Raw genomic sequence first — 25,276 nt, 5'->3', positions numbered from 1 at the left:
CGAAGGACACAGCTCTGCCTTGGGAAGGCAGCTGAGAGTCGGGGGAAGCTGGGCTTCTCTGGGGAAATGAACCTCTTCCCCACAAACACCACCCTGGCCGGACGGAGGCGTCTGGGACCCTGGGTGGTGGGAAGAAACACGTCACGCACAAAATAATGCACTCCTGGCGAAACTCCCCAGGGCAGGGGGAGCTGGGAGGGGCCCCGGGAGAACACTGTCTGGAGGAGAGAAGCTTTACTTTCTAAATCCTGCTGTGGGGCCCCAAGGGGCATTGCCCCTTCATTGTCCTTCTCACTCTCCAATGACATAGTGGGATTCTTTGCGGGGGCGGGGGGGGGTTGTAGGGAGTGGGGAGAGAGGAGGGAAGCTTTACTTTTTAAGTGGCATCAAAAAACCAAAAAACAGCTCGAAAATCTCAGGGCCCCGCCCCTCTGCAGTGTCCTGTTTGTCTTTGGTTGCCGTCGGGGAGGGTGGGGTGCAGCAAGAGGGAATTTCTCACGCAGAAAAACCCTGCCTTTTACATTTGCAAAAACAGCTGTGCCTTCCTGCTGAAAAGAGCAGCCCTACCCTCCGCCTCTGCCCCTCCCATTTTGCAGAAGCGCGAAGGAAAACTTACTTTCCTCGCAAAAGACTCGAGGGCTCTGGGCAGCTCTACAGAAGAGCCCCCTCTCCACCTGTCCTTCCTGTCCCCTCCGAAGTCGAAGCTCGCCTGCGTCCTCTGGCGCAGAGGTCTCTCTGCTCCTGTTAACTGCCCCAGCCCCAAGCCCCCGGCCCACCCACACCTGAAAGATCCGACTGCAGCTTTTCTCACACACTCAAAGGGGAGGGAAGGAAGCCCAGTCACCTGTACTCTAGCCGCTGTGTAGTCCCCGAAGCTCCCGGGCGGTGGATAAAAAGGACTGGGGCGTCGCTGGTGCCCCAGGCTCTCTGCCGACACTGCCCGGGTGATGATCCGCTGGCCGGGCCGATATTAGCAGTCGTCGCCAAAGCAGGGGGGGCTCTGGCTGTGCCGCCCAGACCCTCCAGCCGGCTTGCCGCAGAGGCGGAGGAGGGGCACGAGGCTGAGGCTGGAGAGACGATGAAGGGCACTTTCAAAGTGTGCATCACAACAGGCCCCTGGAAGCAGGGGAGCCTCACCGCCACTGAGCACGGCACCTGCTCAAATCCCAGCTGAAACTATAGTTTCGCCCCTCACCTCCTCGTCCCCTCCACGCCTTTCCTCACGCCCCTCCAAATTTGGGTAGCTTTGCGCCAACTTGGTGGTGCCGGGGCAGCTGGCTCTGGCACCTTCCCACGCGAGGGCACAGCGCATTAGGGGGTGGAGATCAGGCCCACCCCTAGCCTGGCAGAAAGGCGTTTGTGGGCGTGGGCATTAGCCGGAAGCACTCCCTGCCAGCTGGAAGGTGGGATTCTTCGTAGGGGGTGGAGAGTGGGTAGGGCCTCACTAGATTGACACTTAGCAGTCACTTGACACCCTGGCATGCCAGTGGGCGTGGCACGGGTAAAATGGGGGCGGGGCATAACGGGGGAAAAGCCAGGGTTCGAGAATGGTCAGAAAAATCTTTCTTCATGGGCTCCCAACACAGCTGCAACACGATGCGGCCATGTCCGTCCTTCTTCCAGAGGCAGGGGACTCACCTGGGAGTTTTCTCCCTTCCCTAGTGACATCTGACACTACCCCCTACCCCCTATGTGTGGTGCTGGGCACCAGAGATGCTGAAGCAAATGGAAGGCGGCAGGTGGCGAGCAGCAGTGTCCTGCTCACAGGTACCCCTGGGTGGGACGACTGGGGTTCACAGTCTTTTGAGCTTGGCGGAAACTCCAGTTGAGGCATAGACTCGGAGGGTCAGAAGCTGCTGGTGGTGGTGGTGGTGGTGGTGGTGGGGACCCAGACAGAAGTGCTGTCTGATTATAGACTAAGTCTCACTGGGAACTTAAACTTTCCTGAGCCTTCAGGTAGAGCAGGAAGCAGATCAAAGACTCACTAAGAGGCAAAGACACACACGTGCCGCTCCCAGAAGACCACCAGTCCACACCCTCCCTGTGCCCCTGCACCCCAGCTTACCAGCCTGTGTTGGGGCTTAATTCTCCCCTCTCCCTTTGTCTTTCAAGCCCTCACCTGAACTTCCTTCCTTAGCTGGAGGTATACGTCATCTGGTGGGAGGACAGGGCTTTCAGTGGGGAAGAGAGTCAGACTTGGGGGGACTCAAATCTCATGGGGGGTCCTAAACAAAATGCAGATACCCCAGAGCCATACCATCCTCTGGGAGGAGGGCAGGTGGGCCTCCTCACTGGTCTCTTGGGTGGGGAAGGATGCAGGGATGCTAACGGTCCTGAATCAGGTCCAGGGCATGGGACCTGCCCAGCCCACAATTGGGGGGGGGGATGCAGCAGTCACTTGCTCACGCTGGCTCTGCTTTGGGTTCTGTGGCTTTGGAGTCTTCACAGCCTGTGCCACACACCTATACCCGCCCTCCCCCCGCCCCCGACTCCAGTGTCCACTGCCGGATGCCCAGATGTCACAAGGAGCTACTTGCAGGTCCCCACAGAGAAACTTATCTGGGACTTCCCAAGCCTCAGGTGGGGCTAGGGAGGGTGAAGGGCTGACCCCACGTCAGATAATGGGGTTTCCATGGAAGGCCCACCAAAGGGGGTGTCTTCAAATTGAGAAGGTGGGCCGCTAAGGGGTTGAAAGGGGAGCAGCCTTTCAGACCCACAGATCAAACTCTTGGAGATGTGGAACCTCCCACCCCTAAAACAGTGTATCGAATCTGAGCTCTGCCCTAGTGTGAATCCCTATTTCTGGCACAGCCCCAAAGGGGATCACACCAATGCAGGGCTGTTTTATTCCATCAGAACCTTCTTGAAGGCAAGAGTGTTTAAGCAAAGGAAGGCGAGCAGAGAAAGGGTTTCAGGGTGGGGAGCACCCATGGGGGACTAGCTAGGCCATGGTGCCACTGAGTCAGGACTAGAAGTGTGGGTGTGAGGGCTGTGACCCTCGACATCCCATGTACTGTCCATGGTGGGAACACATGGTCTATAGGGGATACAGTGTAGTGGGAGAGAAGGGACAAATTCGGGGTGCACCTCACAGCATAAACGTCACTGCCCCACTGCTTCTTAGGCCTGAGAGAGGGTCATCCCATCCTGGGCTTCTGGTCAGATCCTATTTATGCCTGAGAGACTTAAAGGACCCTTAGAAGTTCCCTAGTTTCCTCCACTTGGCTGCTTAAGTGGCCTCATGCTGACACCTGGTGGTCACTTCTAGAATTACAGCGCCCATCTCAAAAGTTCTTCGGAGCGGCAATCTCGGGGCACCCTGGGGAGAGGGCTGGGGGCAAAGTGAGAACATTCTTCCTGCAAGGGGGAGACCCCCTGAAGTGTCGGGGTACTGGTGGGCTCTGCACCTTTGCGCTTGGATCTAAGGCTCTCCTCTGCCCCCCGCCCTGGCATTACAGAACTGACGGTGGAAGGAGGCCCAGGAGAATTCCTCTCTGGCCGTTCCAATCCCAGGGGTGTGGCGAGGTGGTGCCTAGAGCACTGGTTAAACCCGGGACGCCTTCCCCAAACATCCGCTGTGTTCTGAGAATTAGAGAAAACTGTATTATGTTTATATCAGTAAAATCAGATTCATTACTGAGAGGCTCTGGAGCAGAACGTTTGGGACCCCCATCCTGAGGCAGGGTCCCCGAGAACAGATTCAGGGGCTGAATCTTGCGCCCGCCACCCACAATCCCCGCAGGGCTTTCCAAATCTGACCCGAGCCTGGCACCTTGTGGCCACATCGAGAAATGCACCCGCAGCCTCAGAAAACACCTGGCTGGCCTAGAAATCAATATTGCCACGAGGATAACAGAAGAGCCACTTTACCAAACCTGAGAGCCGAGAGAAGAGGGGGAGGAAACGGAACCCCCATGCTGAACTCACCAGTCGTCCCGAGAGCCCCGCACCACTGGGACCCGTCTGACCCAGCCACCTCCGTGCGGGCAGCTGGAGAGGCCAGGGTGAGGCCACCCCAGGGCAGCAGGGCCACAGTGGGAGGGCCGAGGGCTCATGCTGTACCACTCACACTGCGGTGTATCCAGAAGGGGAGAGGAATGGGCAGGAGGAGGCCTGGAGGCTGACCCGGCTCAAATCCCTGCTCTGCGGAAGGACCCGGGCGAGCCCGGGCACCCCTGGGCGGCCATGTGCCTCTGACCTCACAGGCTTGCCATGCTGGTGCCTGAAAGCCCTTAGGTCAGCGTCCAGCACAGACCACATACTAATACGTTTTGTTATTGTCCATCGTTAGACTCTCTCAGTGCAAGAGTATGTTTGCCCCCGACTCCCCTGACCGACGGCACTAGAACCTTCTTTCCTGGGTGTTGGTAGCTGAGTCATGGCCCCGGCTGGTCCTGGGTAAAAGCGGCCACCTGAGAGGACTCTGGAGTTTGGGGGGAGGGGGACTGGCCAGGCAGGGAGTCTTGCCCTGTCGCCGGGCACAAGGGAGCCCCAGATCCCCTGGGCCATGCACATCCCTCCCCCCATCCTGCTTTCGGCCTCCTTCAAGACGTGTGAGCCCTCCACGACCCCAGCCCCGGGCCTCCTCCCCTGGGGAGCTGTTCTTCCTGGCAAACCCCACCCAGCACCCCGACGTGCCCACAGGCCACCCCTGCTGGTGAGGAGCTGCTCCTTTCCCGTGGAAGACGCATCAGTGGCCTCTTGCCTCTGCTGCCTGGAGGGGAAGTAACGTGCTGGGGATGCAGAGCTAGAAGCCTCAAGAAGCGCCCTGCGCCCGTGGTCCTCCCTCGGCCTTCCTCACCTACACGCCTGGCCCACAGAGGACAGCGCGGTGCGTGCCGGGCACGTGGAGGCAGCCTGAGACCACGGCCTGTCCTACTGGGGAAGGAGCTGAGAATACAATTCAGAGGACCTGCGGACACCATGGCAACGGGCCTGGGGGGGCTCCCCACTCACACACATCGCCCCACTGGACCCTCACCACCGAGGCGGGAAGAGTCTCCTTGGGTTCCCCTTTGATGGATGAGGAAACCGAGGCTCAGAGATGTTATGTTACTTTCCCAAGGCCACACAGCCATGGGCAACCGAGCAAGGACTTAATCCCCAGGTGCCTGGCTCACCAGCTCTCACCCTTCAGCCCTGAACTGGCCCGAGTGGACCCTCCTGCTGACCCCAACATGCTGAGGGCGTTCAGGAGGTGAGGCGTCCACAGGACTTGACCCATTGTGTCCTCCAGACCTCAACCTGCACCTTCTTTTTGGCCAGGGCCTGGAGGACGACATCTCTGTGTGAACGCGGCTCCCAGTGTGGCTCCAGGGAGGGTGGCATGGGCTGTATGTGCCCCACGGCAATCCCTGGGCTCGGTTTGCACCTTCGGCCGTGACAGCCAGATGCGGACACAATCTTAAGGTCTAAGCACCTGAATGAGGACACAGGACTCTTCCTCCAGGAAGCCTCCCAGCCTGCCTGGTCTGACCTCCTCTGATCTGTGCAGCTGGAGTTGGGGGCCCCCTCAGCCCTCCCCTCTCCTGTTTTTCCTCTAGCTCTTCCTCCCACCCGGAGTCTGGCCTCTTTGCCCTCCCCGTTCCCACAGCTGGACCCGGGTCCAGGAAGCAACCCCAGCAGGTGACCAAGAGCAGACCCATCATGTAGGCCTCAAGGGAGGAAGCCCATCTTCCATCCTCTCCCTCTCTCTGACCCTTGGAGGGTTTCTTGGACAGGCTGAGTTTGTTGGACCTCAGGTGGGTGCCAGGGAAGGCCAGGGAGACCATGGAAGGCTATGGAGGACCAGAGAAAGCCAACAAAGGTAACAGAGGGCCAGTGAGAGCCAGGAAGGGTTAGGAAGGGACAGAGCCTCGGGTTCAGAGCCAGGGCCCCCATGTTCACCTCCTCCCAGCCCTGTTCTTGCTGCCCGCTGAGCTACCACACAGGCCTGACCCGCAGCCCAGAACCTGAGGCCCAGAGAGGGAAGGGGATTTCCAAGGTCCCCCAGCAAGTGGGCCATGGGTGTGGGAGGGGCAGGCAGGGTGCCCCCAGGGAGGCCAGGCTGGAGCAGGGCCAAGTTCTGAAGTGAGGATGGACTTTGAAGAAGAAAATCGTATGCTTTGAGACGCAGTGTGAATGGCCTCAGGCCGCAGGGCTGCCGGGCGCCGGTTCTGTTTTCCAAAAACACAGATGGGCTGGGCAGGGGGTCAGTGAGGCTGGCGGAATGCGCTCCTTGCCCCCCTCCGCCCCCCCATCCCCGCCCCACGAGGTTCTGATGGGCCAGCAGCGTGGTCCACGTGGGGCTGCAGAAGGTGGGGCACCCGGAGCTCACAGGCTCTGGACCCGCAGGCTGTGGAGGCCCACCTTCATCCCCAGCAAAGCACAGAGCCAGGCTTGGCTGGGAACGACCCTGTGACCTTGACCCTGAGTCTATGTCTCTGAGCATCTCCGGGTGAAGGGAGCCTGGGAGGCAGCACCCACTTGCAAACGCCTCCTGTGGCTCCAGAGGCGCCCCAAGATCCCATATCTCAGCCCAGTGCTTTGGAGGGTGGGGAGTGTGGAGTGACGGGCCCGGGCCCAGCTTCTGGGGACAGCCTCAGGGACCCATCTCTGGGCTCCTGGAGACTCTCCCAGGGGTCTCCGGGTCAGACCCCCGACAGCAGCAGGTGACAGGAAGTGGGAGTTTGAGCCGAGGTGGGGTGGGCCTGGCGGGCTGCCTGGGGAAGGGGTTGATCTGAGGACCCGGGGCTTGGGGGCCGGTGCTTGGCTGAGGAGTGGTAGGGAGCCACCTCCGCTGGTCTCCACTTTCGAAGGACTCTGCCTCGCTGTTCCTGCACCAAGGCCAGAAACAACAGTGCCGGAGGGAGGGGCGTGGGCCGGTGCCCCACCACCCTGCTTGTCTGTTTATTATCTCCACGGCTCCCAGACCCATGACCACCCCCTACCCCCAAACGTTCTTTCTGGAACTGACCTCTCTCTCCTCCCAGCACCGGGAGGGGGAGATGGGGATGGACATGGGAAAGAGCTAACCCTGACCCAGCTGGACCCCCGCCAGAGGCCTCCTGGGCCCAGGGTTCCTGGCCCCAAAGCCCCCGCCTCACGTGAGCCTTCTGGCTCGAGTGGCCAAGGTGGCTACAAGCAGAGCGAGGGGCCGCCTGGCCTGACGGTGACAGCCACCCCGCGGCCCCCAACCGCAATTCCCCCAGGCCCTGGAGACCCTCAGCCAAGGCTCCAGCTCGGCACGGGTGCCTGGCTTGCTCAGCCAGGGTGGGGGCCCTGGAGGAGGTCGGCCCCAAGGACTTCTGGCCCCAGGTCTCTGATTCTGGAGGGTCAAACTCTCACTGGAGACGTTTCCAGAATGTTGGGGGCCCGGAACGTTTGTCCAGCTGCTCCCCCAGGAAGCCTGGGTCCGTGAGGAGGGGTGTGTGGGCTTGAACGGGGGGCTGAGACCTCGGCACCCTCTCCCTTTCCTTAGCCTCATGACCTCCGGAGCCTGGGGCGGCCAGCCCGTTGGGCATCCCCCGGAGCCCCTGTGCCTGCTGGCAGCGGGGAACGCGGGCGGCGTGGGCAGCAGACCCCTGCGGAGAGGACCACTGTCCAGGACAGTCAGCCCAGCACAAAGTGGAGTGTGACAAAAGCGGGGCTTTGGCGCCCTCTGCTGGTTCTGTCTCTGAATGACCGCTCTGACCGCCTTGCCTGGCGTGGACGGGTGCCCACCTGGTAAAACCGCCCGCGCAGGGGACCCAACCCTGCCAGGGTCCCGGGGCAGGCTCCCCAAGGTGGGGACTCACAGCCTGACTGGACACAGACACCGGCCAGGGCTCTGCCGGGGCTCTGCCTGGGGGGCCTTTTCCAGGAGATCAGGCCACTGGTTCCTGGTCTTGTTCCCTCTTCCCAGCCTGGCCCCCACCAAGCACCAGGCCCACAAGGGCAGAGAGCCCACCCCAGCATCCTTGCGTCCACCTCCCGTAGCCCTCAGGATCTGCTCGGGCCCGGAGAACAGCGAGGACAGTAAATATTTACTGCCAACAGGAGAAGGCAAATACAGCCCCAACGGCCAGGTGGAGCTGCCAGTTCATCCGTGCCAGGAGCAGATGCAATCCGGGGAGCCAGCCTGGAGGCAGCCACACAGGCAGAGTGTCCTTAGTGGGTGGGCACCAGAGGGCCTGACCCCAGCCTCAGTCTCCCCATTAGGAACACAGGGGCAAACAGCACACACCCGCCCCCCACGGCATGCATGACAGTGCAACACGGAAGACGCAACAGTGAGGGAGTGGAACGTGTTGGGGGGGGGGCCGCTCTCGGCACTTGGACCCCACTGCCCACGTGAGTGTTACACACGGGCCTGCACACCGCTGACAGCCACCACCAGCCGCATGGGCCAGTGAAGCCCGGGTCCCAAGGGCAGGCCAGGTCTGCCCTCCAGTTCCCAGAAGGGGCGGAGCCTGGGCCTGGGTTGGGTGGCAGAGCCCAGGTCTGCGGGCCTGGCTTCCGTGGGGCGATGTGGGGGGGGTCCAGAAGCGGGGGCACCTGGGTTTCAGTGCCGAGCAGGAGACTGGGTCCGATTCCGCCCTCACCCCCGGGGCCCTGGCGGCCCTGGGCAGCCGCTTCTCCTTCCCTCCGTGACCCCAGCCCTGCTGGGTGTATGGAGGGCCCCCACCCCAACTGTTCGAAAACACATCCGCTGGTACCCAGGGGCTGGTGGGAGCGGCTGGGGCTGGGGCGGATCCTGGGCCTCAGAGCGGCAGCGGGTCTCAGGAGGGGAAAGGAAGACAGGCCCCTGCCCAGGCAGGGTGCCAAGGGCCACGTCACACCCTGACCCACCGCGTTCCCCACCTGGTGGACTCCTCTCCCGAGCCCCCCCCGCACCACCCAGCACCAGCCGTGCTGAGAGTCCTGCTGGCCGGGATGGCCCCGCCTGCCCCGGGACCCCAAAGGCCTCCACCCTCTCCACAGAGTCTGTTGGCACCTGAGGGGAAGGGGAAGCGTCCGAGTCGTCCCCAGGGTCTCACTGGCTGGCAGGGCCTTGAGGGCAGCCTGACTCCAACCGGCCCACTTCCCAGCCCCAGCTGCATGCAGCCCAGCCTCGGGCACCCACATACCTCAGCTCCTGCGGGGTGCCCCTGCCTCTACCCGTGCTAATGGGGCCGCCTGGGTGATCCCATGGGCAGCTTGCCGCTCACCCTGGCCACCCCCCCTCCCCCTCCTCTTCCGGGTCCAGTGTCCGGCCATCCACCTGCCTGCCCAGCCCTGGCCTCCACTCCAGGGGCGGGGCCTGCTGGGGGCCTGCAGCGTCTCCCCTGGGGTGGGGGGACCGGGGTGAGAGCCTCGGGGTCATAGGGAGGGCCGCCCAGCCGGCTGGGTACCAGGCCGGCCTCTAAGTGGTCTGCAGTGACCGGGGCCCAGGCAGCAGCCCCAGCCCAGCCACCCCGAGCCCTGGCCCGGGCGGAGCCTTCAGGAGGCCTGCAGATTGATTTGGTCTCTGGGCGGCCGGCAGGCTGGCCAGGCCTTGGTACGGCCAGGTCACCCTCTGACCTCCCGGGCTGTGACCAGCCCAGGCACCCCTGGGCTCTTTGGCGTGACCGGCAGTGGCCTGGGCGGGTGCCCCACGGAGCCACCCCGTGCAGCAGTGGGGCACTGAGGAGTGGGGTGTCAGGGCCCCCGAAGACAGGAGCTCACCACCTTGGGGGGTACTGCCATGGGCCCTGGTCTGCCCGCACACCTGTGGGCAGCCAGTGCGTGACGCAGAGAACAGAGAGGGGTCTGGGGCAGGGCCCCCCGTCACCAGGGCCTGAGCAGGTGGGCCGGCCTTCCTCGCCCCCACCCCCAGCAGCGCCTCAGCCCCCCGGGCCACACAGACGACAGCAGCAGGGCTCATTCAGGGGTTTTATTGAACATCAGGGCCGCCTGCCTGGAGGGGGCGTCCGGCCGGCCTAGTTGCAGTAGTTCTCCAGCTGGTAGAGGGAGCAAATACTGGTGCAGCACTGCTCCACGATGCCGCGCTTCTGCGGGGGCCCCTGCAGGGCCGGGGGCTGCAGGCCGCCGGCACCGGGGCCTCCACCCAGCTCCACGGCCCCCACTGCGGGGAGAGACGGTCAGGCAGACGGCGCTCCCCTGCCCACCCTGCCCAGCCCTGGAGCGGGACCCTGAACAGGTGCCCTGGCGCCCATCACGGGCCTGCCCCGCCCCCTCCCCTCCCCACAGCCCGCGCAGGACGGGGCCCTCTCCCAGGGTGACGGGGCGTCTCCCACAAGCACCCCCATCGCCGACACATCACCCCGAGACCGTGGGCACCCAGGACTTGACTCACTTCAGAAGATTCCTCCCTGGAGCTGCCCTCGGTGGGGAGGGGAGAGAGTGGGGCCAGGGTGCTGGGTGAGGCCGGGGCGAGAAGGGAGGGGGGGAGGGGCAAGCCCACCCTCAGGCGTCCTCCCGGCTCACCCCCAGGGAGCCGGTCACCTTTAGGATGTGACCAAGAGGACATCATTTTCCTTTTTAAAAAAGTCCCTCCTGACCTCCCACTGGGTGCCAGCTGGAAGCAATGGGGCGGCGGGGCAGCGGGGCTCACCCTGCGGGCTCTCCACCTCCCGGCGGGCCTTGGGCGTGTAGAAGAAGCCACGCTCCCCGCACACCAGGTACAGTGCCTCCACCAGGTGGGAGCCGCACAGGTGCTGGTTGACGAAGGCCCGGGCAGGGGCGGGCGCCCAGAGGGCCAGCAGGGCCAGCAGGGGCACCAGGCGCATCCACAGGACCATGGTGGGGGCACGAGGACCTGGGGGACAGGCGGGGCTGAGGCCAGCGAGGGGGCACCCGGGACCCCCAGCCAGTGATCACCCCCAGACGCTCCAAGAGAGGAGCCCACGCCCTCCTGCCGCTCAGTGGAGCTCGGGCCTGGGGCCCTGATGCACCGGACCCCAGCGGGGCCGGCCCGGACCAGGGCTGACGCAGAGCCCACAGGCACAGACCTGCTTGCTGACGGCCTCGAGTGCAGCTCGTCCTGAGGGCTGGGGGCTGCTGGGCCCCGCCAGCTTTATAGCCCCTGACCCCTCCACCTGGCCCATTAGGGCCGCAAGCGGGTGGCAGATGGCTGGGGGCTGAGGCTGCAATTTCTGGATCATTTCCCCGCTGCTGGGTCTGCAGGAACCTCTCTTTGGTCGTCAGCACCTCCTGGGGCCACAGGGTCATTAGAGTCTTAACGAGGGACCTAATGCCGCTCACGGCTGGGGGCAGACGCCTCCACAGGAGCCGCACCCCACCCGGCCTTGCTTGGGTCCCATCTTCCATGTTGGTCCGGGGAGTGTGGCCAAGAGAGAGGACCCCTGCCCGCTGTCCCTGGGGCTGCCCTCGGGGCCCCAGAGGTGGTCCAAGGCCATGGGTGGGCAGTGAGGGAGCGTCTCCTTGGCTCACGGCCCCAGCCTCACCCACCCCAGCGCTGCAGCCCGCTGACACCCCCAGCTCCCTGGGGCACTGCCGAGGGGGCTGAACTCGGACCTGCAGCCGTGAGGCCCCTGAGGCCGGCCCCTGTTCCTCACCTCCAACGTAGGGGCCACAGGACGCGTGGGTGGGGCCCCGCCACACCCCGCCGAGGCGGCCTCTCGGGCCCCATCCCTCTTCCTAGAGCCCTGCCCACCCCCCCGTGCTGACCCCTTTCAGACCGGCCCCTCGGCCCCATTGCATCCTTTGGCTGCCATTTGCGCTGAGCCCCTGTGGTGCCTCCAATCCCCTGGACAGGCCCCTGGAGGGAGGCCCGGACCCTAGCAGCCCCCCACACCGAGGAAGGGGCTGGACCCTACCTTCCCAGGGCGCCATGACGTCCGGAGGCCCCTCTGCCGCCAGGGGAGATCTGGGGGCCCCTTAGAGAGAGGTGTGCAAGGTGGAAGGCTGAATGACGGAAGTCCCCGGTGGGAGGGCAGACCCCAGGGCCCAGGAGGGCAGGAGGGAAATGAGGCCGGCCGTTAGCCCTTCCCCAGGGTCTCAGTGGGGCTCACAACCATCAGAAGTGGCTCCATTTGATGCCTCACAGGCTAAAGGGACACAGGTACAGGAGGGCTAGTCACAGACAAGGTGCTCGAGGTGCAACTGATGGAAGGACAGACCACCAGGGAGGGCTGGGACGGAAGGCTTTGCCCAGGAGGGCCTCGACGGACGAGTAGGAGTTTACCAGGATTAACATCCTAAGAGCTTAGAGCCAGGGTCCTGGTGGTGGGAGGTGGAGGTAGGGGGAACCAGAGGAAAAGAGCAGGGCCTGGAAGGTGGGCTGGTGTCTACCTCCTGCAGGAAGTAAGGAGCCAGCCACCTCCCAGGAAGCCCCAGGCTGCTTGCTCCGAGGGCCAGGGCCAGGGTGGGAAAGGGGACACCCTGGGCTGGGCCAAACCTGGAGGATTCTGGGAGCTCTAGCTGGAGGGCCAGGTCCAGACCTGTCGAGTAAACAAAGCCCAGAATCCAGTCCCCCGCCCACCTTGCAGGGGAGACTGAGGCCCAGAGAGGTTGCCTAGGGGCCAGCTCAGCTTAATGCTCCATCAGCACACATTGCGGGGTGGGGGGTTTGCGCTCCCAGGTCCTGCTTTAGGTGGGGTGGGGTGCAGGGATCAGAGGCAGCTGTGCCTTGGACCCCCCCACCCCGTTCCTCTGCTTGCTCTCACAGGCTGGCCCTTGGACCCCCGTCCTCCTCCTAATGGGGACATCGGGCTTGCGGGGAGGGCCCAGCCTGCAGCCCTGCCTAGGAGACCACGGCTGTGAGCCCTGCCCCCGCAAAGCCAGGCCAGGCCCCCACCTCCATGCTGCCACCCCACAGAGATGGGACAGCTCAGCCAGGACCCCCTCAGCCCTCTGGAGCTGCTGGTGGCTCGGCACAGACTGGCTCCCCTGGGCGAGCCGGTGACCCGGGGCTGCCTGGAGGAGGAGGCAGGCGGTGGATGAGCCTCTGAGCGGGGATGGGGCAGAGCGTGAGGGGCGCAGGGCTGCGAGCTGGGCCCGGTGCACAGACGCTGACACAGAAGCCAGCCGGGTAGGCGCCCAGAGGGATTCTTTCTTTTATTGAGAATGGGAGCAGGTGACACACGGCACATGGGCAGCGCACGGCACAAAGTCACCTGCAGGCGGAGCTGGCAAGCGGTGGGCGGGGCAACAGGGTGCCCTCCAGCAGGGGGATCTCTGGCGGGCTCTCGGGGTGCCCTGTGGGCCAGCCCTTCACGTGGGCGGGGGCTGGGGCCGGCGGGGGGAAGGCCAGGAGACCTGGGACCGGCCTGTGGGGGCCTGCGGGGTGGCGTCCCGCGTCTAGCTGATGGCGCTCAGGGCGTGGGTGAGGGCGTGCAACTCGTCCCGGACACCATCCAGGGCGCGTCGGATGGCGTGGGGGCTGTCCAGCACATCGATGGCCAGCGTGTATGGGTCGAACTTCACGGAGAAGGGGCGCTGGATGCGGGAGGCGTAGCTCCTGGTGGAGGAGCCGGCAGGGACTCTCAGTCACCCAGTGGGGATAAGCCCGAGGGTTGGGGCCCGGGTCTCCATCACAGCAGCCTCAGAGCTCCCAGGACTTTTCAGAGCCGCCTGCACCCCCAGAGCTCATTCTGTCCAACCAGCCAGACAAGATGGGGGACTGAGGCCTCCTCCAAGGGCTGGGGGCTGTTTACGGCAGGGAGGGACGGGCCTTTTCCAAGCGAGCCTCTGCGAGGCACTCCAGCCCTCCCTGCTCCTTCCCGAGGCTCAGCCAGGCCTCCTCCCGCAGGAAGGTTTCCAGACCGTGTGCCCCGCAGGGTCCATTACATCCCTGTCCCTAAGGTTGTGTGTGGTATCCAACCCCCACCCCCACCCCCACTGCAGGCACACAGATCCTGGGCCTCAATCTCCCCGGTGACAACAGGAGCCTGGCTGGAAAAGAGGCCCCTTCCGAGGGCGAACTGGTGGGCCCTGTCGGGCTCTGCCCTCCTCCCCTGGGGAATGCTGGTCACTGCACCTCCAGCCCTGGAAACTCCCTGCTACCCCCAGGCTCCCCACCCGGCCCTCAGTCACCCCGGCCCTTGTCCTCTGTCCCCAACATGGCCCCAGCTGCTCAGAGGGCATGGGACTGGGAAGGACCCCGCACATCCGTCTTACAAAGTCAAGCTTCACCTCCTCAGAGCCTGGCCTTGGCCTGGCCTTGACGTGGCCACCAGCCCCGCAGGTCTCCCCACCCCAGACTTTTTGGGGGTCCTGCTGCGGGAGGGGTGCTCAGTTTTCTCCACAGTGAAGTGGGTTCGGAGGCCCAGCCTGCTGGCTGGCTCTCCCAGTTTAGGGAGCACAGTGGGGGTCTCGGCCTACCTGAGTTTGTCCTTGGCATCGCTGAAACTCTCAGACACGAAGTAGACGGGTTGATAAGTCTGGTCCTGGTAGGGCTGCACGGCCGCTGCATCGGGGTCGAAGGCCCGGATCTCGGGCCCCTCAGACAGGGAATGCTGGCGGGAGGCCGGGAGTGGGGGGTGGGGGTGGATCTCAGGGCCCCGAGGGAATTGGAGCCCCTTGGCCTGACTCCACGGTGGGCTCTGGGTGTGGATTCATACCCTCCCCTCTCCACTGGGGGTCCTCCCGAGGCCTGGGGACAGTGTGCGTGGGACGGGCAGGGACAAGTTTTCTTGGCCCCCCTAAAAGGGCAGCCCCAGCCTCCTGGGAGCCCCGAATTCAGAAGGCACGGCCAAGGTCGCCCTCCCCGTGGGGACCCGGGCTCCAGCCCCTTCCTGGGGGGTGCAGGGAGCGTCTCACCAGGAGCTCCCCGTAGGAGGACAGCAGCCCTGCTCCGTAGGCCTTCACCTCGCCGTTCTGTTTGCACAGCCCAAACTCCACGGTGAACCAGTACAGCTGGAGGGGGCAGTTGGCAGGGTCAGCTGAGAGACCACAGCACAGCATTCGCCACTGACCATGGCCCCAGGCACCCACCACCCAGGCAGAGGTGCGCCAGGCTCCGGGCGGTCACGCCGTGAGAAGCGGAGACCGGAGCCTGGACAGGAGGGCCCAGCCTGGACCCAGCGTCCTGCAGGGGAAAGAACCCACCGTGGACAGCTTCTCAATTTCTTCATCCGATGCCCCCAGGGAAGCGAGGCCGATGTCCTGTGGGGGAGGGAGAGCTGAGGGGGGAGAGGCTCAGCTCACCATGGCTTGGGCGCCTGTGTGAGGGGAGGGTGCTGGGGCTGTCCGCAGCCCCTCCAGGGGCCTCGCTGGGCACTGCCGGGGTACAGAGACCCTCCCAGGGTGCAGGGACCCTCCTGGGACGCGGGCACGCTCCCGGGATGCATCAAGGGCCCGGGACCGCTCCCTGCCGTTCCCGGGAGAGCCAGCAGGTGGCAGCACAAGCCGCGGCACTCCGCCCCCAACTTGTCCTCTGGGCCCCGTGATCCCCTGACTCTCCGGAAGGGATTCTTCCCCGTCTTTGTTCTAAGGTGGTCTTCCCAGAACGGCCCGCCCACCCCTCTCTTCCAAGACGTTGCAGTCTCTCTGAAGTCTCATGACCCAGGTGTGGGCGGCATCCAGCCTGGGGGTGGGGAGGGGCAGGCAGCGCCCATCGCTGCTGGTGCCACCCCGCAGCCCCTCGGCTGACGCCCAGCTCCTGAGGCCTCGAGGACACACCTGGGAGAACTGGGCGAAGGTCCGGTCGGCCAGCATGGGCACGTGCCCCAGCAGCTCGTGGCAGCAGTCCCTGTGTTGGGGGCGGACAGCGGGTGGGGCTGGGGGCCGGGGGCCGGGGCCGCAGCCTGCCCCCTCCCCCAGCAGCACGCCCCCCGCGGCGCGCTGGGCTGGGCACTCACGGCTCGGGGGAGTGCATGGGTGAGGAGGCATGGCGGATGTACTGGGTGCACTGGAAGACGCGGAAGGCCAGGCTGGCCAGGAAGTCCCGGGCGGACAGCAGGCCGGCCACGGGCCGCAGCTGGAAGCCGGTCCGCTCTGCAAGGGCGGTGGGGGGGCGGTCAGCGCGGGTGGGGCCGCCGGCTGGCCACCCCAGGCCCTCCCGCCGGGGCCTCCACAGCGGCGCACCCTTCAGGAAGCGGGAGACGTCCTCCAGCTGGGGGATGGTGTCCTCCCGGTACCCGCAGAAGTGCTCCAGCAGCTCGAAAGCCTCCAGGTGTTCCCGGCACGCGTGGGTGGCGTAGAGGCCCCGCAGCGTGGTGTAGACCTCCTTCCTGTGGGCGGGGGAGGGGGGGCTCAGGCTGGCCGGGTGCCCCCCACTCCCAACCTGGCCCCCCGCCGCCTGCCCCAGACCCCTCCCCGCATCCAGCAGCCCCTCCCGTGGGCGCTCTGCTCTGCCCGCTGCAGACCCCAGGCAGCCTCACACTGTAGGCCTCTCCCTGGCCCCAAAGACACTGGCCACTGGGAGTGGATGTCTCCCACCTGCAGCTTTGGGAGGTTTCAGGGGACCGTGGGGGGCCTCGGGAAGTCCCTCCTCCACCCGGACTTAGTCTGTCCTCTGGAGGCCACCACTCTCCACGCAGGGATTCCGGGGGTCTTCCCGGGCCCTCCTCATTCCCCACCCCGCCCCTCCCCAGCTGCCATCATGGGGTCTCACCAGGTGGCAGTCTCCTCGGCCGTGTACTCCACGTGGGGAATAGGGTCGCCTCTGGGGAGGGGGTCAGCAGTTAGTCCAGGCCCCCTCGGGGAGGGCATGGGGGGGGGTGGACAGGAAGGGCCTGGGCTGAGCGACCCCGGCTGTGTGGCCACGGCAAGTTGCTTAACTGCTCTGTGCCTCCGTTTCTTCGGCTGTGACTTGGGGACCCCGAATCGGTGACCACGGTGACAGTGAAGGTGATGGCACTGGTGACAAAGGCATCCCTCCCTTCCCCCCACCCAGGTCTAGTGTGAGGCCGCAGGACGGGGTCTGGGTCTCAGAGAATGAGGTCCCGAGGGGGGTCCTTACTGCTTGTACTGGAAGGCGATCTCAGCAATCAGCTTCCTGCGCTGGCGGTACACCTGGTCCGAGAAGCCCTGACGGCAGAGTGGACGCCATCAGCCGCCACGGCCCGCCAGCCCTCCCCACGCCCCCAGCCCAGACGCGACCTGTGATACCGGCGGGCACCTGGCGGCTGCACCCAGCCAAACCTCAGGGTTCCACCAGGAGCCGGAGGCAAACAGATACCCCGTCCCAAGCCGGGGTGCACGCCCACCGCCCCAGCCATGAGTACAGGGGCAGGTCGGGGCCCCGGCTCACCGGATGGTCCAAGTCCAGGTCAGGGTCAAACTTGGTGACCAGGTGGTGACACTTGTCCAGCTCAGAAACTTTCCTTGGGAACCAGAGGACTGCACGCAGGAAGGAGGGTAGAAGGACCAGATTGGGTGTTGGGCTGTGGTGGGAGGGCCCCCCTGGAAGCAGCCTCCCGCTTGCGACTGGGGGCTGGAGGTGACCCAGGCCCGGACACAGACGAGGGGGATTGGGGAGGGCTGGAGCCAGCAGAGAGGGAGCCCCCAGGCCGTACACGCAGTCACTGGGGTCCCCCTGTGGGACCCCCTTGCACCCCGATGGCTCAGGGTCACGGGGTCGCCCTCAAGGGTATAGGGGCAGCCTCACCCTTGTTCTCCCCAGCGCCCCTCACATCTTCGGCCACGCGGCGAAGAGAGCTGAGCAGGGTGGGCAGGGCGGCGCTGGGTACCTCACAGCGCACGAAGTACTCCAGGTGCGGGCCCCCTGCCTGCGGCTTCTGGGCGGGCCGGGTCTCCAGGTGGTAGATTTGGGCTTCAAATGTCTTAGGAGCAAAAGCAGGGAGAAAGAGGGAGGGAGAGATGGAGAGACAGAGACAGAGACAGGCAGAGGGGGAGGCGAGGGCGCTGGGAAGCAGGCACCGGGGTCGGCCCGCCCTGCCCTGCCCTGGACGCTGGCAGCGAGCAGCCCACAAGACTGCTCTCCAGACTGGCCGCCTGGACAGCTTTCAGCTGGGAAAACGGCTCTTGTCTAGTTGGTCTAACAGGGGTTGTCACAGGGTCCCCCAGACCCAGCGTTTCGGGTGGGGTCTTCTCCCAGGCAGCCTGATTTCCATCCCCGGTGGCCTCGTCCGAGACCTCTAGACACCCGGGGCTGGGGGTGGGCCCTGATCCCACTGCGGGCAGATCGGGAGGCTCAGGCCCCCACCAAGCAACACTGAGCGCAGGGGGGAGGGGTGGGTGCGCTCCCCTGCCAGCTCCCATCACCAGCAACGAGGGAGCCTCAGTCTTCAAGGCCCTCGGGCCACACGGGCATCGGCCATCACGGGAGCTCGAGAGGAGTCGGCTGTAATGTCATTCGGGTGCGTGTGCTGGGATCCAGCAGCTAACGCCGTCAGCTGTCACATGAGCCCAGCCCCGCCAGGGCCAGGCGGGCATGGGGGGCCCTGCGTCCCCGGCTGCCCTGGGGGACCCACACCCACCTGCCCCCAGGGTGAGGTGCTGGGCATGGGGGAGGGCGGGGGGCTGGGCTCAGGGAGCTCCTGAGAACAGAAGGGTGTGGCGAGGGGCTGTGAGCCCCCTCGGCACGTGGCCCCCTATGCTCCCTCACCTCAAACACCTTCACAGCCCGGGACAGCGCGGGGGGCTTGGTGGCCCGCAGGGTGAAGAGGAGATTCAGCGCGGCCTTCCCGGCCCGTCCCCCCAGGGCCTCGCCCGGCTCCGTGGAGGCGGCGGCGGCGGCCTCCGCCTTCTGTCGCTCGTTGCGGGCATCCTGGATGAGGCTCTGCCGCCTCCCGACGAAGCGTGGGGACTGTGGGGACAGATGCGCCAGCTCCCCCTGCCCTCAGCCGGACCCACAGAACCTGGGACCCAGCTCCAGCGTCGCGCCTGCCGGGGGCCGCAGTCGGGGAGGGAGACAGGGAGGGCGCTGGGAGCCACAGCAGAGGCCCTCAGGCCACATCTAACCGGGTTAGGTGATGAGGGCTGATTGGGGAGCTGCCCTGCTGCCCCCGGGGCTGCGCAGGGCCAGGGGACATGGTGGCTGGCCCCATGGAGTGACCTCTCCTCATGGCCCCATGCCCAGCCCTGCCTCACAGCTCAGGGGCCCGGCCACACCTTGTCCACAGCCGGTCCCGAGACCATGAGCCCCCGGGGTCAGTGTGTCTGCCCACCCCCGGCCTGAGTAGAGAAGAAGCCCCCTGTCTGGGGCTCATTTTTTGCGGCTGAACTTCCAGGAAGCTTCTGGTGCTCTTGGGTCTTGGAACATGGCAGGGGGCCGCGGGGGAGCCCTCCCCAGATCTCCCACTCTACGGTGGGCGGGGTGTGGACAGAGCCAGGGGCCTGGGGTGAGCGCTGTCTACCCCACGGCCAGTGCCCTGAGATGGTGCCTGCAAATTAAATTTCTAGAACCCAGCCCATGTTTCCATTAAAGCTCTATAAACAAGAGCCGTTTTAAACCTGCAGGGAGCTGATTATTCCAGGCCATCCCTGAGGACGAACTGGAGACCCCTCTTCCAGGCCAAGAAGCCCCTAGTTTTCCAGTCTCAGAGAGGGGGTGGCCCAGCGGGTCTTCCCAGCACAGCCTCCCTTGAACTCGGGGGCTCCCAAGTGGTGGGCCAGGCCTTGGGGGCCATCCCTGGTGGTCAGGGAGGCCCAGGGTTGCTGGGCAAGGGAACAGGGGAGGTGGGTTTCAGGACAGGCGAGCCCACGTGGGACGTGGAATGCGCGGCAGGCAGGTGGATGGGTGAATGATGGTTGGACAGCTGGACGGATGGATGAATGGACGGCGGATGGACAGGCAGATGGCGGGTGGTGAATGGACAGGTAGATGAGGGATGAACAGGTGGGTGGTGGATGGACGGGTGGCTGGACAGGTGGATGGGCGGGGGATGGATGGGAATCACCCTGGAGCTCAGACCTCCCTTCAGCTCAGCAGAACCGGGGCCTGCACCCCTGTTTGCCCAGTGCCCCCCACCACCTTGAGCTGCTGCAGGGCCCGGGACACTGTTGCACACACACTGGGTCCAGCAGGACCCACCCATAGAGATTCAAACACCCGGGCACAGGGGTTGCCCACAGAGTCCAGGCAGGGGAGGTGCTTGTGGCCAGGACCGGACGCCAGGCCTGGGTCCAGGGCGCCCGTATGGACCCTGAGCCTGGAGCCTCCCTCCAGCCTTCAGGGGACACCCCTGGGCTTCTGGTTCGTTCCGGCCCGTGGGCACCAGCCTGCCTCTTACCATGATGGCCTCGGCCTGCTTGGCGTCCAGCTCGGAGACGGCCCTGCGGAAGCCCTTGGCCTGCGGCGAGGCAGCGTTGGGGGTGGGCATGACGCCGGCGAGGTCCGGGCTCCGTCTCCACAGCCCTCTGCCGGGCGGCCTCTTATAGGCTGAGCTGACGTCAAAGCCCCTCTGGGTCCTCCACCTCCCACCTCCTCCGCGTCCCCCTCCTGCTGCCGCCTGAGGGAGGTGGGGTGGGCGAGGAGCACGGAGACGCAGGAGAAAGGGCTCTGTCCCATTAAATCTAATTGCATCCACCGTCACAGGCACCCAGGCAGGCGGCCGGCCCTTCCTCTGAATCATCCGGGCTCCGGCAGGCGTGCTCCGCAGGGCTGGGTGCAGCCAGGCCCCTCAGCCCACACCCGAGCCGGGTGATGGGCGGGTACACGGGGTGGGGGGTGGGGTGGAGTTCTGGACACCCCACCGTGCTCGTGACACAAAACCCTGACCTTTGGTGGCCATGGGTCTAGAAAGCCAGGTTCAGACCTCAGATGTCAGGAGGCAATTCGCTTTTCCGGAAGATTCTTCACTCCACCAAATTTCCCAGCAGGGTCCCGAGGCATGTTCCTGTTAGATGTTCTCAGCGGGAATGTTATCTGCCCCCCGCCCCGCCGCCCCCCCCCCCCCCCCCGCCACAGGCACATCCAGCATGGCTCAGAATGTTCCAGAAGGGCACATCCTCCAGGGTGCAGGAGAATGAGGGACGCGGGGGTCAGGGAATTCTCTAACAATTGTCCCACTCACTCCTGCATGGCCGTCTCTCCCCCTCTCTTGGCCCGCCCCTACCCCCCAGCGTCCCCCAAGGCCCTCTCACCACTTATCGCTGGGGTGTCACTGCCTCGGGGATGCGCCCATCCCTGAGCACTGAGGCCCAGTCCCTGTGGTCCCTGGCACCATGCGGGTCCCGGGACAACCCCAGCCCAGAGTTTCTCCTGAGTTCCACGCACGATGTTCCTCTGGTGGTGCCCCCACCCCGGCGACCAGGGGACCGGAGGGAACCCCCGCTTGGCACCAGGCAGACGTGAGTCCTGCCCTGTCTACCCCGCCCCCTGGCCCATCCCCACGTTCAGGCACAGCTTTGGGAAAGGCGTGAGGCCCCCGGCAGCTCCGGCTGGTCACCATGTTGTCTCAGTCCACCTCCCCGGCAGCCCTCATGCCCCAAAGAAGCACCCACTCTTCATCACAGCGGCCATCCGCACCCCTCTCCTCCCGGACCTTCCCCAAATGTGGTCTGACCATGCCGTTCCCTTGCTCCACAATCCTCTATGGCTCCCCATTGCTCTCTGGAAGCAGCCTGAGTGACCCCCTCCCCTCACCCACCCCTATTGATCTCACCCCCAATCATCCCCATTTCCTGCTAAAGGAGGGTTTGGACTTCATGACACCCTGTTTGAAATACTGCCCCTCACCCTTTTCTTCTCCTGGCGAACTCCTATGCATCCCACAAAACCAGCTCAGCTACCATTCACTCTGCAATGCCTACCCCTTCTTGCCCCTGATATTAACCTCCCCCTCCTCTGCTCTCTGAAAGCAAGAACCCTGCTGGCTTGGCCCACGGCTGCATCCCCGTGCCTGGCCTGTCTCATCTCCTAGACTCTGGGCTCCTGGAGAACATGTCTCAGTGGCCCCTGCCCCCAGGGCCCAGCCTAGAGGAGGTTCCACAGGGCTGTGAGCCCTAAATGGCGCTAAAAGGAGCTGCCCCAGACCCCAGTGGGGAAGGCGGGGCTGGCTCTGCCCTTGTGGGCCGACGTGGAGGGCGGTGGGCTTCCACTGCCCCAGGCCGCATCTGCCCTGTCTGAGTACCCAATGGTCCCCAGGGGTGGCCAGCCTCCATGCCCAGCATCAGGTCTGCTGCAGCCCTGGACAGGTTCCCTGCTCCCCCTGGAAGCCCCCTGGGGCTCTCACGTGTCTCCTTCTGGGAGGGCTGCTGGAGACCCCTTGGTGACATGTGTCCAGCCCTTCGGTGGCTGGCTCGTGTGCTCAGAGGGGCCCCGTGCAGGAGGAGCGCGGGCCTCCACTGCCGGCTGTGGATTTAACCTTTCGGCAAATATCTCCACTGATAACAAATATTGTTTCTAATCCCTTGGCTTCCCTGAGCCGGTGCCTGCGTGGAAGCTGTGTGGAGCCAGCCTTCTGAGTCTGCCCTGGGGCCAGGCAACCCCCAAGTGAGACCCCAGGCAAGAGCTGAAGGCGGGAAGCTGGTGGGCACGCTTCAGTGAGCAGCGCGGTCCCCTCCTGACCACGCGTCCATCTGCCCATCCATCCTGGGAAGGCTTTCCCACACCCCTGCCCCTCCGGGGCTGGCTGGACTGGGCCCAGCTCTGGGGCCCCCAGAGCACAGAAGTGCTCCCTTTTCCTTTAGCCGCGCTCCCCACCCCGCACTGTGTGTTACACCCTCTTCCACCCCAGTTGGTGAGGGGACCCAGGGCGCCCCAAGCCCGCTAACATCCTCTCCCCTGGTTCTGCACCCTGGTCTCCTTCCCGCCGAGGGTCCCCTCCGCCCTGGGCCTCCCAGGTGATCGCAGTGTCTGCCTTCAGACGGGCTTCATAGACCCATTCCACAGATGGGAAGACTCAGGTGAGTGGTTCCTCTGGGTCACGCAGCGAGTCTTGAGCCCAGGTTTCCCATCTCCTGAGACATGGCTCTTTCAGGGACCCAGTGGTGTGTCCATCCCAGGGGCTGAGGGGGCTCAGGGCCCCAGGCCCCAAGGGGAGAAATCTAACAAACGCACGCCAGGCAGGCAGACACCCCCGAGGAGGGCAGGGCTGGAAGGGGACCCACGGGGGAAGGTCAGGCACGAGAGAGCCCTGTGGCCTGGACACAGTCCACAGGGGAGGAAGGGGCCGAGTACCGAGGGCTGGGTTTGGGGGCGGATTGGGAGGAGGGGCCGGGCACGGAGGTGAGAGGACAAGGGATGTGGCATGAGGCCAGGGTTCCGGCAGCCCCTGCCGTCCTTCCACCTACTCTGGGCCTCAGCCCTCGCTGCCCGCACCCCTCCCCTGGGCAGTCCCCTCTGCCACAGTCACGCTGAGTAATTACAGCCGCCTTGCCAGGCAATTAGGAGGTGCTGAGCTGGAGTGTTTCCTCTCTCAACAAGCGAGGCCCCCAGAGGATGTAATAGCCCGTAATGACAGTGTGCCCGCTCCTGGCATCAAGCCGGCGCCTGGCGTGGGGCAGGGGCAGGGTAGGCAGCATGCAGCCCCCGGCCTCACGACCACAGGGCCGTTCCGAGGCCTCAGGCGCCGCCTCCCCCGCCTGGGACCCCCAGCCCCTGCTCTCCTCCCCAAAACCCCTCAAGAGGGCTGCTGAGCAGGGCGCTGCTCCGTCCCGGGGCTCTGCAGGGCCCCACCATCAAAAACCATGAGCAAACAGCCAGGGAAAGCGCTCCTGGCAATCCAGGGGTCAAAGGTCATGTCCGAGGGTGGTCTCTGTGCGCGGGCATCGTGTGTGTCCTGGGAAGGGCACACAGCTGCGTGACACACACAGACACGACACACACCTCCGAGGACTCGGGGCACTCAGAGTGTCACGCTCCCTGGGCCGTCTCCGGGCCCCTGTGGTCCCAGGGGCGGCTGGGGACCGCGAGGTCTGCATCCCACCCCTTCTGCCTGGGGCAGCTACATGGGCCCCGCAGAGCACACGCCCCGGGGATCAGGGACAGAGGTCCTGCCTGAGCCGCCCACCTCCAGCCTCGCCCAGCCTGGGCCCCAGTCCTCTTGCTGCCGGACCCCGTGCTTGGGGACAGGCATGGAAAAAGCTGCCCAGCTCCCTTCAGACTCGGAGAAGCAGATCCATGCTATCCCGACACACAGGCCTGTCCGAGCTGAAATGTCAGAGCAATTAGCCCTAACGAGGACGTGGAGGGAGCAGAGGCGAGAAGGTGGGTGGAGGAGGTCGGCGAGACGGGCCAGGAGCCGGCCGCCCCACTGGTCGACCCGATGCGCTCAGGATAATTGGGAAGTCAGGGGAGAGCCGGCTGAGCAGGCCACGTGCCCCCTGCCCCCTCAGAGAGGGCCCACCCCACTCCCACCCCCACCCCCACCGGGGTCCTCCTGGCTCCCTTCCCCTGCCAGGCTCTCAGGCCTGGTGGCTGCCCCTTCCTCCTCCAGGCAGACCTCCCTCTTGCCCCTTTTCTGAGCTCCCTTCCCGTCAGCACTGTCACCTCGTGGGTGGGACCTGCCCTTGGCAGGAGGCTGGGCCCTTGGCCCCGTGCTGGAGACGCCTTTCGGGGGGCAGGCGGGGGGTCCTGGCTTAGCTTCTTGCGCTGCAGACTCTGTCTTCCCATCCAAGCAGTGGGAGCACGGGTCCCTTCGGCACCAGACATTGGTGCTCTCAGGCTTCTGGAGAAGCACTCCACACCTTCCCAAGGGTCCCCGTCCCAGGATCCTTGCAGCAGACATCTGTCCAGCACCGGGCACGGGGAGGCCTGGGCCGGGCACTGCGGTGCAGAGACGGAAGATGCGGTAGGGCCAGCAGCCGAGATGCTGCCGCCAGGTCTGGGACCCGCAGTGGGGAGCCGCAGCCACAGCTCTGCTGGTCTGTTTGTGTGTGTGTGCGAGTGGACATGTGTGCACACAGGTGCTTGTGCAAGTGTGTGCGTGTGGTATGCAGCAGGGGCTTAGAAGGCCTGGCCAGCCACGGTCGGTGGTACACAGGGTGACCCCGGCTCTGTGTCCCTCCAGACCCTCACACCAAGTCACGGCCAAGGCCCCAGCTTCCTGACAGGTGCTCTTGGCTCCTGGGGGTCCCTCTGCAGACCCCGCTGCCTTGCCCCCATGCCAGTGACTCAGCCTGCCTGCGGGCCCCCACCCACCTGGCCCTTTCAGTCTTCTGACAAATTAGCCGGAGAAAAGCAATAAGGGCCACATTCAGTTCTCATTAGTCACTCCCGGGCAGCCTGCGGCAGCTGTGCTGTGACAGCAGTCAGGTCTAATTGCAAGACCAGTGTCCCTCCAGTCCTGATGCCACGGGCCCGGGTCCCAGTCACCCGCCCCTGTGGCTGCTTGGGGCGCCCAGGGCCCTTGATGGTGAGGGGCTGCCTCATCCCCCGTCTCCACCCACCCAGCCTCCCTCACATCCTAGGGGGAGCCCGGCTTCCGGCATCTGACTCTCCCCACATTGTGGCCCTGGGCTGCAT

General features: G+C 65.1%; 2 protein-coding genes across 3 annotated transcripts; both read right to left on the bottom strand.

Moving 5' to 3' along the window:
• Positions 1-9,914: 9,914 nt before the first annotated feature.
• INS (insulin) lies at positions 9,915-10,991 on the bottom strand. Of its 2 annotated transcripts, none has more exons than XM_065881950.1 (3): positions 10,950-10,991; positions 10,553-10,773; positions 9,915-10,063 (listed from the first exon to the last, which is right to left on the bottom strand). In XM_065881950.1, exons 2-3 carry the CDS (start codon positions 10,737-10,739, stop codon positions 9,918-9,920), a joined length of 333 nt encoding a protein of 110 aa, XP_065738022.1. In that variant the 5' UTR covers positions 10,740-10,773; positions 10,950-10,991; the 3' UTR covers positions 9,915-9,917. The 2 variants fall into 2 exon arrangements, with proteins under 2 accessions (XP_065738022.1, XP_065738023.1); XM_065881951.1 differs by having other exon boundaries at positions 10,553-10,756; positions 10,950-10,983.
• Positions 10,992-13,192: 2,201 nt separating this feature from the next.
• Positions 13,193-20,201, bottom strand: TH (tyrosine hydroxylase). Its single transcript, XM_065881413.1, has 13 exons — positions 20,100-20,201; positions 18,473-18,673; positions 17,513-17,687; positions 17,156-17,244; positions 16,865-16,932; positions 16,517-16,567; positions 15,988-16,133; positions 15,762-15,897; positions 15,583-15,652; positions 15,010-15,066; positions 14,722-14,817; positions 14,284-14,417; positions 13,193-13,420 (listed from the first exon to the last, which is right to left on the bottom strand). The coding sequence occupies exons 1-13, from the start codon at positions 20,187-20,189 to the stop codon at positions 13,261-13,263; spliced, it is 1,473 nt and encodes a 490-aa protein (XP_065737485.1). The 5' UTR covers positions 20,190-20,201; the 3' UTR covers positions 13,193-13,260.
• Positions 20,202-25,276: the final 5,075 nt, after the last annotated feature.

The sequence above is a fragment of the Phocoena phocoena genome, chromosome 8, assembly GCF_963924675.1.
Source record: "Phocoena phocoena chromosome 8, mPhoPho1.1, whole genome shotgun sequence".
NCBI classification, from domain to species: Eukaryota; Metazoa; Chordata; class Mammalia; order Artiodactyla; family Phocoenidae; genus Phocoena; species Phocoena phocoena.
This window is presented reverse-complemented; position numbering and strand designations above follow the sequence as displayed.

Coding starts and splice junctions, on each gene's coding strand:
- INS (XM_065881950.1), bottom strand. CDS start 10,739: ATGGTCCTGTGGATGCGCCTGGTGCCCCTGCTGGCCCTGCTGGCCCTC. Junction 10,064..10,552: donor GGAGGTGGAGAGCCCGCAGG/GTGAGCCCCGCT, acceptor CTCTCCCCGCAG/TGGGGGCCGTGGAGCTGGGT.
- TH (XM_065881413.1), bottom strand. CDS start 20,189: ATGCCCACCCCCAACGCTGCCTCGCCGCAGGCCAAGGGCTTCCGCAGG. Junction 14,818..15,009: donor AAATTGAGAAGCTGTCCACG/GTGGGTTCTTTC, acceptor TGCCCCCTCCAG/CTGTACTGGTTCACCGTGGA. Junction 13,421..14,283: donor GATGCCAAGGACAAACTCAG/GTAGGCCGAGAC, acceptor CTCCTCCACCAG/GAGCTACGCCTCCCGCATCC.